Below are 18,598 nucleotides of genomic sequence, written 5' to 3'. Positions count from 1 at the left end.
CAGCTAAGTATTCTGATCCCACAAGCCTCGTTGAATGGGCCTGCTGACGCTGAAAGCCGGTCACTGTCCCTAATTGGACCCGGGCTGAGATTGTGCCCTCTGTTCCGAGACTCTCCCACATAGGGAAACAACCTCTCAGCATCTAACATGTCCAGCCCCCTGAGAATCCTGGATGTCTCGATAAGGTCACCGCTCATTCTTCTAAACTCCAATAAGTACAGGCCCAACCTCGCCTCATGAGAACATCACTCCATACCCGGATCAACCTGGTGAACCTTCGCTGGCACAAGAGAAGAGGGTGCTGGGAAAACTCAGTAGTCCGCCAGCATCTACCAGGAGAGAAACCGAGTTAACAGTTCGAGTCTTGGACTCTTCATCCAGAAAGGAGGAAGAATATAGAACCTTCTCTGGAATGTCTCCAACGCCAGTATATCTTTCCTTAGATACGTGGATCAAAACTGCCCACAGTGTATACAGGTCAAATGTGTTATTTAATACAGAAGAGACTTCATCTGAAGCAACGGCAAAGTTTCAAAACGGAACCTAGTCTGGGGGATTCATCAGCGTAGATTGAAATTCATTACAAGCGCTCAGCTTTATTCGCAACTGATCTCACCTGCTTCTTTTCAACCCTAGAACAAGGGCGAACGATCAAAGCCGGAACATCAGAAGAGTGCGGATTGACAACTCTGTGCTGGGCTGAATATAAATCTAGCTCTGAGCCCTTGAATAACTCCCCGGGCTGCTCGGTTGAGCTCACAGCTCTGTGTTAGTATTCCAGAGCGGCAGGGAGTGATTGGACAGGCCAATGGTGTGTTTAGGAGCAAAACACAATGCTAAGTTGCAACCAGAGGAGCGTTAATAATGGATGGGGAAAGTTTGAGTGAAGAATCAAACTGATCAGAGGGTTGGAAGAGACTTACTTGCATGCACACATTGTTAGTTTCAGTAATGTAACTTACTGCTGTCTGCTAGCCAGTCAGAAGCAACACAGTTCTAAAAATTAAAATAGACATTTATTTGGAACCCTTCACCAATCGTAAATATTCAAGGAATGGGGCCACTTGAGTACAACATGTATTAAGATCTTGGACCAGTTGCTAGGATACTGGACAGAAACTTTGCTTCAGGTGTGTCACGAGAATGTCACTTTAAGAAATCTTTGGCTGCCCATGTCACTGCAGTGATGTCAGAGTGTGGGTGGAGCTGAGCTCTGGCTCTGCTTTTTGGTTTCACTTTGAGAAAAGCTTGGGTGTGTGTGTGTCTTTTTGGTTTTGTTTTTCAGTGTTGGAGCTGAAGCCAGACGAAGCAGGTGTACTGCTGTCCTCTCTGCCATGAAAAGACTATCTCTTGATCATTTGGTGAATTCAGAATTATAAATGTTCTGAGTAGTGACTTTAACCTGATGTGCTTCTGTTAAAGGTTATGTTTTTTGTAAGTCTTCTGGATGTTAAAAGGACAGCGTAAGCATTACTTAGTGTTGTATTCTTTGGGGGTTGTATTTGAATTGATGGTTGCTAAGATGTTCACTGTATGTTTAAAAAAAGTTAACTTGAGTTCATAGAATAAACATTGTTTTGCTTTAAAAAATACTTTTCCATTTCTGTTGTAGAGTGGGCCGTGTGCTCCCCATACCACAATCTATTAAAAGTTGTGGGTCAGGTGAACTCCATGATACACTTTGGGGTTCTCTAAACCCTGGCCCATAGCAGGAGTGATTTAACACATAAATAAGGATATGGTATATTAAAACAAACTTTATTACTAACACAGGATTAAAATATTTTTAATGTCACACAAGAAAATAGTTTACAATTACCAGTTAAATAATGCTTAACAATGACAAAGAAACACTAATTACTAACTGCTATCTTTTATCTCCACTCAAGCAAACCCCATCTCAGGTCACAATCCACTTTTAAATATAGTTAGCAGACTCAGGAATACCTGCTGTAAAGAGATGCCTTGGATAAGCCACTTTGAGAAAGAGATCCTTCAGGAAACAGCTTGCAGATTATTGCCTGTGTCAAACTACTGCTTAACCTTTTCATAAACCTCTGTTCTGTTCACAGGCAAAAAACTTTTTTAACTAAACTGCTGGGAGAAAAGGAGCTTGTCTGTTCACAGACAGATCAAAACTGAACTGAACCCCCAGAAACTGCCGCAGCCCCTTCTATTAACAACACCATCTTACAAAGCTGAACACAATGGGCGGCATTCCCCGGTTCGCAGCCACGTGTTTCTCGGTGTCACGCCGTTCACTGGTGGGTCGGGATTCTATATTCCTGCCGCTTGTCAATGGGATTTGCCATTGAAGGCACCCCACGCCACCTGGAAACCCATGGGCGGGGATGTGCTGCTGGCAAGAAAAGGTAAATCACAAGGGCCGGAGAATTCCGGCCAATGTCTCTAATTATCTACTCCCAGGGAACGAATTAATATAAACAAAAGTCCATTAGCCCAAACTTTTACGATGCTTTAATTGCACCTCGTCCTCCAAAAAAGCCAAGCTGTCCTTAAAACCAGGATTTTAAAAAACATGACCACAGCAGTCACACACTATCCCAGGTGTTTAACCCTTACTGCACCAAATATATACAATACAACGGGTGCGATTCAGCAGCCTTATTGTGCATGACTTGGTATCGGGGAAAGGCCGTTGGATCTTGTGAGAGCCTCTTATGAGATTTGGGATGCTCAAAACGCGCCCTCACTGACCCGGTTCAGCAGATCTGAATGAGCCTCGTTCGCCGGTTTCACCCTTTTCCCCCTTTATTACAATAGTTACGAGTGAAGTTACACATCACAAATGCACCATTTGCTGAGAATTTGCGCCATTCGCTTTACTTATGCAAAAATGCAACATTCAGACAGCACAACCTGCTGCACACAGCGATCACTTCCCTGATTATCCCGCTTTCCCTACATTTCCTGGGATAGAAAGCCGATTTCCCTTTTAATTGTGGATTGCCAGCTGGTTGGTGACAGTAAGGCCACAGGCCTAGCTGAAGAGCTTTACTGGACAAAGCTCCCTTGACCTCACCCGAAATAAGAGACCCAGCACGATTCCCCAATCTCGAACCGAGCTTGTTCTAATAGTCATTGAAATTCTCACAGCTGGCCAAGAAACTGTCATGGGCTGCCGGTGAATTCCAAAGAGGAAAAGCCTCTCTGCTAAATATTACATGGGCAGGAATTGTTTTAAGCCATGATCCATGATTGCCGATCAAAGCTGGTGCATGCTGACAGCCTTCCTCACAACACTGAAGCCTCAATTCATTCCATCTGCCATAGTCAATCATCTCAGCTCCAGGACATCACTGCAGGAGTTCCTCAGGGTAGCTTCCTAGGCCCAACCATCTTCAGCTGCTTCACCAATGACATCCCTTCCATCAAAAGGTCAGAAGTGGGGATGTTTGCGGATGACTGCACAATGTTCAGCACCATTTGTGACTCCTCAGATAATGAAGCCGTCCATGTCCAAATGCAGCAAGACCTGGACAATATCCAGGCTTGGGCTTTTTTTTCATAGAATTTACAGTGCAGAAGGAGGCCATTCGGCCCATCGAATCTGCATCGGCTCTTGGAAAGAGCACCCTACCCAAGGTCAACACCTCCACCCTATCCCCATAACCCCATCCAACACTAAGGGCAATTTTGGACACTAAGGGCAATTTATCATGGCCAATCCACCTAACCTGCACATCTTTGGACTGTGGGAGGAAACCGGAGCATCCGGAGGAAACCCACGCGCACACGGGGAGAATGTGCAGACTCCGCACAGACAGTGACACAAGCGGAATCGTATCTGGGACCCTGGAGCTGTGAAGCAATTGTGCTAACCACTATGCTACCGTGCTGCCCCTCAACTGACAAGTGGCAAGTTACATTCGTGTCACACAAGTGCCGGGCAATGACCATCTCCTACAAGAAAGAATTTAACCATTGCCCCTTGACATTCAATGGCATTACCATCGCTGAATCCCCCACAATCAACATCCTGGGAGTTACCATTGATCAGAAACTGAACTGGACCCAGCCATATTAATACTGTGGCTACCAGAGCAGGTCAAAGGCTAGGAATCCTATGGCGAGTAACTCACCTCCTGACCCCCCAAATCCTGTCCACCATCTACAAGGTACCAGTCAAGAGTGTGATGGAATATTCTCCACTTGCCTGGATGAGTGCAGCTCCAACAACACTCAAGTAGCTCGTCACCATCCAGGTTAAAGAAGCCCCCTCGATTGCTACCTCTTCCACATTCATTCCCTCCACCACCGACAAACAGTGGCATCTACAAGATTCACTGCAGTAACTCACCAAGGTTCCTTAGGCAGCACCTTCCAAACCCACGGCCACTACTATCTAGAAGGACAAGAGCAGCAGATACCTGGGAACCCCACCACCTGGAGGTTCCCCTCCAAGTCACTCAGCACCCTGTCTTGGAAATATATCGTCCGCCCCTTCACTGTCGCTGGGGCAACATCCTGGAACTCCCTCCCTAACAGCACAGTGGGTGTACCTACACCTCAGGTACTGCAGCGGTTCAAGAAGGCAGCTCACCACCACCTTCTGAAGGGCAACTAAGGATGGGCAATAAATGCTGGGCCTGACCAGCGACACCCACATCTCGTAAACGAAAAAATAAAAATGTGAAATTAACTTCAACATACTGGAAGTTGTCAATTAGGCCCATCGTATTTTTTGGCTTTTCGAAGGATATCTAATTATTCCCCTAATCTCCATCCAAAGCCGCACAATTATTTCAGTCTCACATCCACTTCCTATTTGAATGTTATTAACGAGTCTGTCCCGACTACCCTTTGAGTTAGTGTCCTCAGGACCTGTGGTGAATGTAATATACATATGTATATATGATAATTCACACTGTCTTTGTAAGCGCAGTAGCACTATCCTACCACTAGGGGGAGTAGCTCTGGGAGTACTCAGGAACTTGAACTGGGCTCCACCCTTGGCTCCGGCCACGACTCCTCCCCCTAGTGCAGCTGTATAAATACCCTTGTCCAGAGTCAGCCTGAGTTCACTACGAGTTCATCAACGGGTAACAGGCTGGCTCTGAAGTAAGTCGATTAAAGCCTAGATTCATATCGGAAACACGTGACTGGTGAATTGATGGTTCCATCAAGACCAAAACAGTTTCTCTTCGATTCTTTTGCCATCTGGGCCAGTGGTTCCCAACCTTTTAGATGCCATGGCGCACCTCTATAAGATAAAAGGATTTTGAGGCAAGTCTCCTATTTTCTTTGCCTTCTTCCTTTATTGGGAATTTCGCTTTTAATTTCACCCTGTCCTCTCTCCTGTTTTTTTTTTAACCTCGCCCCGTCTGTCTCGCTTCTCCCAGGGGTTTTTGCGCCTTTTTGAGTTTTCACTTTTTGTGCGGGCCCACGGGGACCTCTGTCTTCAGCTCCAAGACCCGTTGGTCATGGGCATGGGCCTGACCAACATAAAAAGTCTAAACCACCCATGCTCTTTCTGGATCTCTCTGGGCTCGCGCATGCACCCAAGGTTCGTCGGGTCTTGGAAATGCCAACCACAGCGCTGAAAACAAAGGTTATTTTTAGTTTAATTACATGCATTTTAGACCATTTTGAATCTTTATTTCACGGCACACCGTTCACGGCTGGGCTGGGAACTACTGATCTCGGCTACCTAATTGCTCTTTGATCCAATATCGACAACTTCCCCATTTTTACACTTAAATAGCATAAGCCCATAAGACATAGGACCAGAGTAGACCATTCGGCCCATCGAGTCTGCTCCACTATTCAATCATGGCTGATATTTTTCTCATCCCCATTCTCCTGCCTTCTCCCCATAACCCTTGACCCCCTTATTGATCAAGATCCTATCTATCTCTGTCTTAAAGGCACTCAGTGATTTGGCCTCCACAGCCTTCTGCGGCAAAGAGTTCCACAGATTCACCACCCTCTGGCTGAATAAATTCCTCCTCGTCTTTGTTTGAGATGAGTCATCAGTCCGAGGCTGTGCCCTCGGTTACTAGTTTTTCCTACAGGTGGAAACGTTCTCTCCACGTCCACTCTATCCAGGCCTCGCAGTATCCTGTAAGTTTCAATAAGATCCCCCCCCTCATCCTTCTAAACTCCAACGAGTTCAGACACAGAGTCCTCACCGCTCCTCATATGACAAGTCTTTAATTCCTGGGATCGTTCTTGTGAATCTCTGTTTGAAACATGTTTCAAACTCTGCCCCAGGATCTCGCGAAGATCCATCGGCTTCTATCAGGACCCGGCAACAATTTGAAACAACAACTAGTATTTGTATAGCACCTTTAGCATAGTCAATATGTCATTTCACAGCAGCAAAACCTGACACCGTATCACAGGCGGTATTTTACCTTGTATTTGGCAGAGTGAGACGGCGGGCAGGAAAATTGGTGTTGACGCTGCTGGCACCAACAGTGGTTTCCGCCATCGCAGAGTTGGGAACATAGAAAAGAAATTTCAAGTGCCGGGTCCCACGACATCATGCTCGGATTGAACCCAGCTCACCAGCAACTTAGGTTTGTAACGATCGAGGGGCAGCACGGTGGCACAGTGGTTAGCATTGCTGCCTACGGCGCTGAGGATCCGGGTTCAGATCCCGGCCCTGGATCACTGTCCGTGTGGAACATAGAACAGTACAGCACAGAACAGGCCCTTCGGCCCTTGATGTTGTGCCGAGCATTGTCCGAAACCAAGATCAAGCTATCCCGCTCCCTGTCATTCTGGTGTGCTCCATGTGCCTATCAATAACCGCTTGAAAGTTCCTAAAGTGTCCGACTCCACTATCACAGCAGGCAGTCCATTCCACACCCTAACCACTGAGTAAAGAACTTACCTCAGACATCCCTCCTATATCTCCCACCCTGAATCTTATAGTTATGCCCTCTTGTAACAGCTACATCCACCCGAGGAAATAGTCTCTGAACGTCCACTCTATCTATCCGCCTCATCATCTTATAAACCTCTATTAAGTCGCCTCTCATCCTCCTCCGTTCCACAGAGAAAAGCCCAAACTCCCTCAACCTTTCCTCATAAGACCTATCCTGCAAACCAGGCAGCATCCTGGTAGATCTCCTTTGCACCCTTTCCAATGCTTCCACTCCTTCCTATAGTGAGGTGACCAAAACGGCATACAATACTCCAAATGTGGTCTCACCAGGGTCATGTACAGTTGCAGCATAACCCCGCGGCTCAAACTCAAGCTCACTGTTAATAAACGCCAACACACTATAGGCCTTCTTCACAGCTCTGTCCACTTGAGTGGCAACATTCAAAGATCTGTGGACATGAACCCCAAGATCTCTCTGTTCTTCCACATTCCTCAGAACCCTGCTGTTGACCCTGTAATCCGCATTCTCCCCGTGTCTGTATGGGTTTCACCCCCACAACCCAAAATAAGTGCAGGGTAGGTAGATTGGCCACACTATATTGCCCCTTAATTGGAAAAATAATTGGGTACTCTAAATTTAACAAAAAAGGTTTGCAACGATTGGCGTGCCATTTTTAAACGCTACCCCAATGCCGAAAACTGCACCAGGGACCCAGGGCCGGCTCAAGGTACTGGCAACTCGGGCAGTCGCCCAGGGCGCCATGTGCTAGGGGGCGCCATCAAGGAGTGCGTGACAAATTATTTCATAATTTTTATGTAATGATTACAAAATACGAAGAATTTTAGAGTATGTATAAGGGTGCCGAATTTAAGCTTGCCCGGGGCGCCAGCAACCCTAGGGCCGTTTCTGCAGGGACCCGGACCCCCCCATGCATCCCACCACATTCAACCCCCCCTCCCCCCCCCCCCGTAGGACCAGCACGGTAGCATAGTACTTAGCAGTGCTGCTTCACGGCAGCAGGGGTATGATTCCGACCTCGGGTCACGGTCTGTGCGGAGTTCTCCCCGTGTCCGCGTGGGTTTCCTCCGGGCGCTCCGGTTTCCTCCCGCACGGTCCGGAAATGTGCAGGTTAGGTTACGGGAATAGGGTGCATGGGTGGGTGGGGAGTTAGGTAGGGTGCTCTTTTGGAGGCTGGGTGCGGACTCGACGGGCTGAATGGCCTCCTTCAGCACTGTGGGGATTCTGTGTTCCCTGTTCCAGGTTCAGGTTTTCTCCTGAGAGGCTGCACTGTGAGGTGCTTCAGTCCTGCATTGAGAACATTACCAACATGTTTAGTCCCTGCCCCTCTCTCTCTCTCTCTCTCTGTCTGCTCTCGCTGTGCAAGCTCACAATCATTCTGGGATCAGACAGGGATGGCAGCACAGAAAGAGGCAGAGACCCCCCCAGTCTGTGGGGAGCAGGAACCACCCAGCCTGAGCTGAGCCAGGCCGCCTGAATCCCCAGCGCCAATGGAGAGCGGGAATCCCGCCCGAGCGCGCGTTCCCGCCGCGCCCGTCACCGAACCCGCCGCCCGGTCCCCCGCCCCGGGGCCGCTGCTCAACCTGACCGGAGACGGCAGCCCCCCGTTCCTGACCGACGCCTGGCTCGTCCCCTCCGCCTTCGCCCTGATCATGCTGCTGGGGCTGGCGGGAAACTCGCTGCTCATCTACGTGATCAGCAAACACCGCCAGATGAGGACGGCCACCAACTTCTACATCGGTGAGATTCCAGCTTTAAATTGGGGTTGTCCCCCCCGAAATGTTACCCCCCCCCCCCCAAAGCCCCCAGCCCAAATCCCCCTCCCCCAGCTGGCACCAGACCTCTTCCGCCCTGGTTTCACTGGGGGGGGGGGGGGGGGGGGTTCCAGTTTAAAGTACATCGGATCAATATTGTTGGGCGCGATTCTCCCACAAGAAATGACTCGGGGCGCGATTTACCCAAATGGGAACCGGGGGGTGGGGGGTTTCTCCGTTTCCGCAGCCCAAATCGGCGCCAACCCCTCGCCGGCCCCCACCAGAACTCCCAGCTCACACGGATGGAGAATGGTCGGGTCCCCAGGTCCGCGCCAGCGCCCGGCTGACGACCCGCAGAGGTCGCGCCGTACAACACGGCGGCAACCGTGCGTGGACCCAACCCAGCCTTCCGCAGTGCCAGCTGGGCACCTGGGCAATGCCAGGCTGGCACCCAGGCGGCAGTGTCCGGCTGCATCAGGTAGTGCCACCCTGCCCAGAGGGCAAGCTCAGGGGTGAGGGGGGGGAGGGGGAGGGGAGGGGGAGGGGGGGGGTCTCCGATCCACGTGGAGATCCCCAAGTGTGCCAATCCATCCGGTCCCCATTTGTGGCGCTTGCCCCAGGGCTCCAAGGCAAGGGGGTTAGATCCCACACCTTGGTTTGATCTTGTGTACGCACGGTAGAGTGCAACTTGCTGTCTGACTCTAATATGCAGATTTTCCAGAGAGTGATCCCGGGCGGGATTCATATTGCGAGATCGCGCTACATCTAGTGAGGCATGGCGAGACAGGGAGATCCCAAGGGTTTCCCAGCGGCGTGGGGTTGGTTCAGTGGGAAATCCCATTGACAAGTGGTACCTTGGCAGTGCCAGACTGGCACCCAGGTGACCCAGGGGTACTCCCAGGGTGCAAGGTTGCCCATTCTGGGGGTTGGACCTGGGGGGGAGGGGGCTTGCCCATAAGAGGTGGCGTGGGGGGGGAGGGTTCCAGGACCCTGGAAGTGGGGGGGGGGGGTTTCCAGGACCCTGGAAATGGGGGGTCCTAAGACTGCAGTGGGGGCACAGAGGAGGGGGTCGAAAGATCGGGTCTGCCTTTCAAATTGGCTAGAATACAAGACCAGGGATGTACTTCTGAGGTCAGACCCCATTTGGAGTATTGTGAGCAGTTTTGGGTCCCGTATCTAGGGAAGGATGTGCTGGCCTTGGAAAGGGTCCAGAGGAGGTTCACAAGAATGATCCTTGGAATGAAGAACTTGTCGTATGAGGAGCGGTTGAGGACTCTGGGTCTGTACTCGTTGGGAGTTTAGAAGGATGAGGGGGGATCTTATTGAAACTTACAGAATTCTGAGAGGTCCAGATAGATTGAACGTGGAGAGGAAGAAACTATTTGGGAGAAACTAGAACTCGAGGGCACAGCCTCAGACTGAAGGGACGATCCTTTAAAACTGAGATAAGGAGGAATTTCTTCAGCCAGAGGGTGGTGAATCTGTGGAACTCTTTGCCGCAGAAGGCTGTGGAGGCCAAATCACAAAGTCTTTAAGACAGAGATAGATAGGTTCTTGATTAATAAGGGGATCTGGGGTTATGGGGAGAAGGCAGGAGAATGGGGATGAGAAACATATCAGCCATGATTGAATGGCGGTGGAAACTCGATGGGCCGAATGGCCTAATTCTGCTTCAATCCATTATGGTCTTATGAATAGCGGGGTCTTCCTCGGTGCTGTAGGCGCTGCGACACACCCAGCTAAACGTGCCGTTCAGCAGACTTAACTTGAGTCCGCTGAATCGCACCCAGACCTTCCCCTTTTACTTAAGGACTGTTTATAACTGATAATTGTAAAGCTATTTCTGTGATGTTAATGTGGTTAATTCTGTGTTCTACAAATTGCAAATTGTTTGGGGTCTGGTCGAGTATTCTAACAAAAACCGTGGTCTGGTCCGGTATCCTAACTGGTTATCACTGTTGCTTCACAGCTCCAGGGTCCCAGGTTCGATTCCGGCTTGGGTCACTGTCTGTGCGGAGTCTGCACATCCTCCCCATGTGTGCGTGGGTTTCCTCCGGGTGCTCCGGTTTCCTCCCACAATCCAAAGATGTGTGGGTTAGGTGGATTGGCTGTGCTAAATTAGAACATGCATAGAACATACAGTGCAGAAGGGCCATTCGGCCCATCGAGTCTGCACCGACCCACTTAAGCCCTCAATTCCACCCTATCCCTGTAACCCAATAACCCCTCCTAACCTTTTTTGGTCACCAAGGGCAATTTATCATGGCCAATCCACCTAACCTGCACATTAACCAGGGGCTGGTTTAGCACAGGGCTAAATCGCTGGCTTTGAAAGCAGACCAAGGCAGGCTAGCAGCACGGTCCAATTCCCGTACCAGCCTCCCCGAACAGGTGCCGGAATGTGGCGACTAGGGGCTTTTCACAGTAACTTAATTGAAGCCTACTTGTGACAATAAGCGATTTTCATTTCATTTCTTTGGACTGGGAGGAAACCGAAGCACCCGGAGGAAACCCAAGGAGACACTGGGCAGCACGGTAGCATTGTGGATAGCACAATCGCTTCACAGCTCCAGGGTCCCAGGTTCGATTCCGGCTTGGGTCACTGTCTGTGCGGAGTCTGCACATCCTCCCCGTGTGTGCGTAGGTTTCCTCCGGGTGCTCCGGTTTCCTCCCACAGTCCAAAGATGTGCGGGTTAGGTGGATTGGCTGTCATAAATTGCCCTTGGTGTCCAAAATTGCCCTTAGTGTTGGGTGGGGTTACTGGGTTATGGGGATAGGGTGGAGGTGTTGACCTTGGGTAGGGTGCTCTTTCCAAGAGCCGGTGCAGGCTCGATGGGCCGAATGGCCTCCTTCTGCCCTGTAAATTCTATGTAAATCTATGTAAATGTGCAGACTCCGCACAGACAGTGACCCAGCGGGGAATTGAACCTGGGACCCCGGCGCTGTGAAGCCACAGTGCTAATCGCTTGCACTACCGTGCTGCCCAAATTGCCCTTAGTGTCCAAAAAAGATTAGGTGGCATTACGGGGATAGGGTGGAGGTGTGGGCTTAGGTGGGGTGCTCTTTCCAAGGGCCGGTGGGTGCAGACCTGATGGGCCGAATGGCCTCCTTCTGCCCTGTAAATTTTATGATTCTATGCAAAACCGGGGTCTGGTCCGGTATCCCAACATTCTACTTAACAGTACGTTTTGCGATGGTGCAAATAGGTCTGTGCGGGCTAAGATTCCTGAGCACAATTCCCATGCTCTAGTGCTTGACAAATTAGTTTTTGTGACGAACCGTAGGAATTCTCAACAAGAGACTTCACAAGTACCAATGTCCTGCTGTGGAGGAACCGCAGCACATTGATTTCACTTCGAGCCCCTGTAACCATCAGAGAGAGATTGATGGAACCATCAATTCACCAGACACGTGTTTCCGATATGAATATAGGCTTTAATCGACTTACTACAGAGCCAGCCTGTTACCCGTTGATGAACTCTCAGTGAACTGCAGGCTGACTCTGGACAAGGGTATTTATACAGCAGCACTAGGGGGAGGAGTCGTGGGCGGAGCCAAGGGTGGAGCCCTGTACAAGCTCCTGAGCATTCCCAGAGCTACTCCCCCTAGTGGTCGGATAACGCTACAGCGCTTACAAAGACATAGTGTGAATTATCGTATTACATTCACCACAGAGAGAAAAGTCTTTAATCCCATCAACATGGGCCGGGCTCACAGATTTCACAGCTGAAGGACATAGTTTTTAATCCACTGTATCTGGCTTGTGAACAATGTAACTATAAACTGAGAACAGACCAGGATATTCCGGTCCTGCCAGTGGGATACTCCGATTTTGCCAGTGGGATATTCCGGTCCTGCCAGTAGGATATTCCAGACCTGCCAGTCGGATATTCCGGTCCCACCAGTGGGATATTCGGATACTCCAGTCCTGCCAGTCGGATATTCCAGTCCTGCCAGTGGGATATTCCAGTCCTGCCAGTGGGATATTCCAGTCCTGCCAGTGGGATATTCCAGTCCTGCCAGTCGGATATTCCAGTCCTGCCAGTGGGATATTCCAGTCCTGCCAGTCGGATATTCCAGTCCTGCCAGTCGGATATTCCAGACCTGGCAGTCGGATATTCCAGTCCTGCCAGTCGGATATTCCAGTCCTGCCAGTGGGATATTCCAGTCCTGCCAGTCGGATATTCCAGTCCTGCCAGTCGGATATTCCAGACCTGCCAGTTGGATATTCCGGTCCCACCTGTGGGATATTCGGATATTCCGGTCCTGCCAGTGGGATATTCCGGTCCCGCCTGTGGGATCTTCCGGTTTCGCCTGTGGGATCTTCCGGTCCCACCAGTGGGATATTCGGATATTCCAGTCCTGCCAGTGGGATGTTCCGGTCCCGCCAGTGGGATATTCCGGTCACGGCAGTGGGATATTCCGGTCACGGCAGTCGGATCATCCAAACTGCCAGTGGGATCTTCCGGTCCCACCAGCAGGATCGTCCTGTCTCATTGATGGTGCCCCCCCCCCCCCCCCTCCCAACGGCAGTGGTTGCAAACAACTAGAAACCCGGTCAGCAGATGCAACACAAAATACTGGGATAATGGGTTTGGCAACATGCAGTGAGTGGGCTCAGAGACACGAAGGATGAATTGTAACTTATTGGATAGCCAGCCGCTACGGGCATTATCTCCCGCGGACACAGAACATTCTTCTCCTTTATTGTAGTTAATGGGATTCTGGAATCACATTGTGCCCGTATGGTTAAAGCTATCATTGCCAAATGATTTGCAATTGGATCACCTGCACTGTTTGTGGATGATTCCAGGAATCAATTACAAATGATTTCTCGATAGGCCTGCGGCAGGGAATGGAAGCCTTTGACCGTACAGCGGGACACTGCTCACAGACCAGAGGCTGCAGGAGAAATTATCTGACGCAGGATAAATCTTTTTCCTTACACCTGGACCCGGAGGTGGGGGAGAGTGGGAGAGGGAGTGGGGGTGGGGGTGGAGGTCAGTATGCGGACGTTGTATCGAGCATAACAGAGCCGGAAGATGCATCGTGACAGCGGTTCCAAAGGAAAATCTCTTCTTTGAGTTTTAACGGGTGCAAAGGAAAATACTGAACATCACCCTCCCACCTGCCCGCCCGCCACATTCTCACCCACCTCCCCCCCAACCCCTCCCACTGCCAATCAGTCCAGATTTATCTAATTTATGTAGCATCACGGAACGCAAGGAGGAGTCCACACTCGCCGTCTTTGAAATAAATAATTTCAGGGGCTGGATTAGCACAGTGGGCTAAAACAGCTGGCTTGTAATGTAGAACAGGGCCAGCAGCGCGAGTTCAATTCCCGTACCGGCCTCCCTGAACAGGTGCCGGAATGTGGCGACTAGGGGCTTTTTCACAGTAACTTCATTTGAAGCCTACTTGGGACAATAAGTGTGTATTATTATAATCTTTATCAGTGTTATAAGTTGGTTTACATTATATATAGTTCATAGAATTTACAGTGCAGAAGGAGGCCATTCGGCCCATCGAGTCTGCACTGGCCCTTGGAAAGAGCACCCCACTTAAGCCCACGTCTCCACCCTATCCCTGTAACCCAGTAACCCCACCTAACCTTTTGGACACTAAGGGGCAGTTTAGCATGGCCAATCCACCTAACGCTGTAATGACGTTACTGTGAAAATCCCCTAGTCTCCACACTCCGGCGCCTGTTCGGGTACACTGAGGGAGAATTCAGAATGTTCAATTCACCTAACAAGCACATCTTTCGGGAATTGTGGGAGGAAACCGGAGCACCCGGAGGAAACCCACGCAGACACAGGGGGCGCGATTCTCCGCAAATGCGGAGAGTCGTAAAGGCTGCCGTGAAACTGGCCGTGTTTCACGGCAGCCTCCGCGCCCCCTCCCGGGACCCGATTCACCCCCCCCCCGGTCGGGGCTAGTATCGCGGCCCCGGGAAGAACGGCAGCGCGGGCTTAGCGAACATTCGCTAAACCCGGCCGCCAAGACTCACGGCGGCTGACGCGCACGATGACGTCAGCCGTGCAGCGGCCGTAAAGGCCTGGGAAATCGGCCCATCGGATAGGGTAGAATCGCTGCTCGCCGTAAAAAAACGGCGAGCAGCGATTCGTGTCGTGGGGCGGCCGTGGGGGGGGGGGGGGGGGGGGGGGGGAGAATAGCGGGAGGTCGGGAAAAATGTCGGGAAGGCCCTCCCGCTATTCTCCGACCCGTCGTGGGGGGCGGAGAATGGCGCCCAGGGAGAGCGTGCAGACTCCGCACAGACAGTGACCCAAGCCGGGAATCGAACCCGGGTCCCTGCCGCTGTGAGGCAGCAGTGCTAACCACTGTGCCACCGTGCCGCCCCGGAGAGGGCGGGACACTTTTTAAAAAGGGAGCATCATCGGTGTTGAATCTTTTGTTTTGGGAACGAGGAGTGTCAGATACGCGATCTAGTTGAAAGCCTACAGATGAGGATATATTCCGGCTTCGGCACACAAAAAGAATCTTTCCCTTCACGGGACAATCAATGGGAACCATTTCTTACATCGATCCATGGCCTTAGATATGAAGAAACCTACATCTATATGGTTCCTATCGCTTCCATAGCACATCCCTGCACGTCCCCGCCTGGAAGGACAGTTGATTTGTTTTGGTCTTGCTTGAGGGCTGAATGTTGGCCGAGTCAATGGCAAATGCCCTGCTCCTGTTCAGAAAGGTGCGACAGGATCGTTTATCTTCGGCTGAGTGGACAGGGTTCCCCGGTTTAGTCTTCTATCGTTAGTCTATTGTAAACTCGCGTCTCATACCGACTTCTCTCCGTGTGGAGTAAATGGCTCACCAGTTCCTGAACCTGTGACGTGGCTCATAAAGTTCTCCCACATTGTGCAATAGCGCGATGGGCCGGTTTGATAGTGTCGTTGGGCAGGGCATTGTGTCAAGAACGTCTCCCCCCCCCCCGGGAGGAGGGACAAATCTGGGTTCTTCCATTGTTTTCCCCCTGGGGCCAGTTTGAAAGGTTAGCCCGGGGGGCATTGAGCAAACTCACCTCTTCTTTACCCTCTCCTATACTTGCAGCTAATCTGGCAGTGACGGACATCATATTCCTGGTGTGCTGCGTCCCGTTCACAGCCACTCTCTATCCTCTGCCCAGCTGGATTTTTGGAGATTTCATGTGCAAGTTTGTCAACTACATCCAGCAGGTAAGAAGTGGCCAAGGGTTGAACTGGTGATTAGAGCCGGCTCGGGATCGGTCTGTGCTGAAAGATTTGGGAGCAGAGTAGGGATGTGACGGCACAGCGCAGGAACACGAGTGGGATGAGTTTGGGACGCAGATATGGATATCGACAGGAAGGTCGGAATGGACTTAGGAGGCAGGTGGATTTAGGAACCGACTTGAGGTCCTGTCTTTTTCCCCACGACAATGTGGATGCTTCAGTGCACAAGGAATCTAGGATTTGAGGGAGTGGGGTTTTGAGGGTGAGGTGTTTTGAGGGAGTGGGATTTGAGGGTGAGGGGATTTGAGGGTGAGGGGATTTGAGGAGGTGGATTTGAGGAGGGGGTTTTGAGGGAGGGGGATTTGAGGGAGGTGGATTTGAGGGAGAGGGGATTTGAGGGTGAGGGGATTTGAGGGAGGGAGGTTTGAGGAGGGGATTTGAGGAGAGGGGATTTGAGGGTGAGGGGATTTGAGGGTGAGGGGATTTGAGGGTGAAGGGATTTGAGGGAGAGGGGATTTGAGGGAGGGGATTTGAGGGTGAGGGGATTTGAGGGTGAGGGGATTTGAGGGTGAAGGGATTTGAGGGAGAGGGGATTTGAGGGAGAGGGGATTTGAGGGAGAGGGGGTTTGAGGAAGTGGGCATTTGAGGGAGAGGGGATTTGAGGGTGAGGGGATTTGAGGGAGAGGGGATTTGAGGGAGAGGGGTTGAGGAGAGGGGATTTGAGGGAGGGGGGTTTGAGGGAGAGGGATTTGAGGGAGAGGGGGTTTGAGGAAGTGGGCATTTGAGGGTGAGGGGATTTGAGGGTGAGGGGATTTGAGGGTGAGGGGATTTGAGGGAGAGGGGATTTGAGGGAGAGGGGATTTGAGGGAGGGGGGTTGAGGAGAGGGGATTTGAGGGAGGGGGGTTTGAGGGAGAGGGATTTGAGGGAGAGGGGATTTGAGGGTGAGGGAATTTGAGCAAGAGGAGAAACGGGTACATCAGGAAATTTAGTCTGTCCTTTACTGCCATTTTTAATGAGATTACACCACAAGTTGGGCTGTGGTGATGTCACTAAATCAGTAATCCAAAGGCCCATGTCCATGACTTGATTCAAATCTCACCCTCCAACTGGTGGAATTTACATTTGATTAAATTATTATTTTTTAACCTGTCATTGGAAGATAATGGTGGACGTGCCTCACAGCGCCAGCGGCCAGAGTTCGATTCCGGCCTCGGGTGACTGTGTGGAGTCTGCACGTTCTCCCCGTGTCTGCGTGGGGTTTCCTCCGGGTGCTCCGGTTTCCTCCCACAGTCCAAAGATGTGTGGGTTAGGTGGATTGGCCATGATAAATTGCCCGTAGTGTCCAAAGGTTAGCTGGGGTTACAGGGAAACGGGCGGGGGAGTAGGCCAGGCTAGGGTGCTCTTTCGGAGGGTCATCACAGACTCGTCGGGCCGAATGACCTCCTTCACTGTCGGGATTCTATGATCTTTGATTGTTGTAAGATCCTGATGATTCACCAGTGTCCTTTCCGAGGGGGGGAGGGGGGGAACGTGCCAATCTTATCTGGTCTGACCTCGTGACTCCAGACCCACATCAACGTAGTTGACCCTTAACTGCTCTGAAACCCAACTAGAGACGGGCGAGGCCCACATCCTGAGGGTGAAGTACACAAAGTAGCACAAGCTTGCATTCTTTCTATGACCATTAGCCTATTCAGTGAATACCTGTTCCGCACAGATCATAGAGGTCCAAGATACAATTCCCTAGTTTTGGGCTAAGACCTTATTTCCTCAGTCCAGCCCGACACTAGTTATTCTGAGAAAGGTGTCGAGGTTTCTCCTGGAGCCGCTGCAGTCCTTGAGGTGATGGAGCACCCGTATTGGTCTTGGGTAGAACATCCTAAGACACTGCCTCTTCGTATCCCAAGCTGTGCAGGTTAGATGGGGTTGTGGGGTTAGGGCGCGGAGGGGGCCTGGGTGGGGTACTTTTTCGGAGGGTCAGTGCTGACTCCACGGACCGAATGGCCTCCTTCTTCACTGTAGGGACTCCATGATATTGAAGGGCAAATGTCACCTACAGCAGGCCAGGAGAGGGTAACTCCGAGGGTACAAAGAGAAGCATCTTTGTGGATATGTGACGAACAATCCAAATCTCACCCAACAAATAGCCATTTGTTTCAGAATTACTGAAAGTTCGGTGATTCCGGGTCTTAGAAGGATAAATAATCGAGGCACATTTCTTAAACTTGGCTTGATAGGGCCTCCAATCGAGGTGTTTAAAATATTTAAAAAGGGTTTGACAGGGATGGTAATGCACAAAGCGTTTCCATTGGAGGAGGAACCATCAATAAAAGGACACAATTGTACGATGAGAGCTTGGCCTTTCAGGAGGGATATCAGGGGGCACCTTCTGTGCAAAAGTGGCAGCAAACATCTTAAATGAAGGCTTTGGATTCGAGGAAACAATCAAAGCTTTCAACACTGTGAGCGATAGGGAGTTTTGTTGGGTAAGGAGTCAAGGATATATATGGAGCGATGGATGAATGGGGTTGAGGTAAACATGGAACATACAGCGCAGAAGGAGGCTATTCGACCCATCAAGTCTGCACCAACCCACTTAAGCCCTCACTTCCACCCTATCCCCATAACCCAATAACCCCTCCCTAACCTTTTTGGTCACTAAGGGACAATTTAGCATGGCCAATCCACCTAACCATCTTTGGACTGTGGGAGGAAACCGGAGCACCCGGAGGAAACCCACGCACACACGGGGGAGAACGT

The 18,598-nt window shown here is 50.8% G+C and overlaps 1 protein-coding gene across 1 annotated transcript in view; it reads left to right on the top strand.

Annotated features, from left to right (window-relative positions):
- The first annotated feature begins 8,145 nt into the window (after window positions 1–8,145).
- The window catches only part of LOC119957220 (G-protein coupled receptor 54-like), a 30,330-nt gene continuing 19,877 nt past the window's right edge, over window positions 8,146–18,598 (top strand). The window contains exons 1-2 of the mRNA XM_038785050.1: window positions 8,146–8,612; window positions 15,698–15,822. Of these exons, the coding sequence (XP_038640978.1) occupies window positions 8,363–8,612; window positions 15,698–15,822 (375 nt within the window). The 5' untranslated portion in view covers window positions 8,146–8,362. The remainder of the gene's footprint in view (window positions 8,613–15,697; window positions 15,823–18,598) is intronic.

The sequence above is a fragment of the Scyliorhinus canicula genome, chromosome 25 (genome assembly GCF_902713615.1).
Source record: "Scyliorhinus canicula chromosome 25, sScyCan1.1, whole genome shotgun sequence".
NCBI classification, from domain to species: domain Eukaryota; kingdom Metazoa; phylum Chordata; class Chondrichthyes; order Carcharhiniformes; family Scyliorhinidae; genus Scyliorhinus; species Scyliorhinus canicula.
The sequence above is the reverse complement of the archived record's forward strand: the minus strand, read 5'-3'. Positions and strand labels throughout refer to the sequence as shown.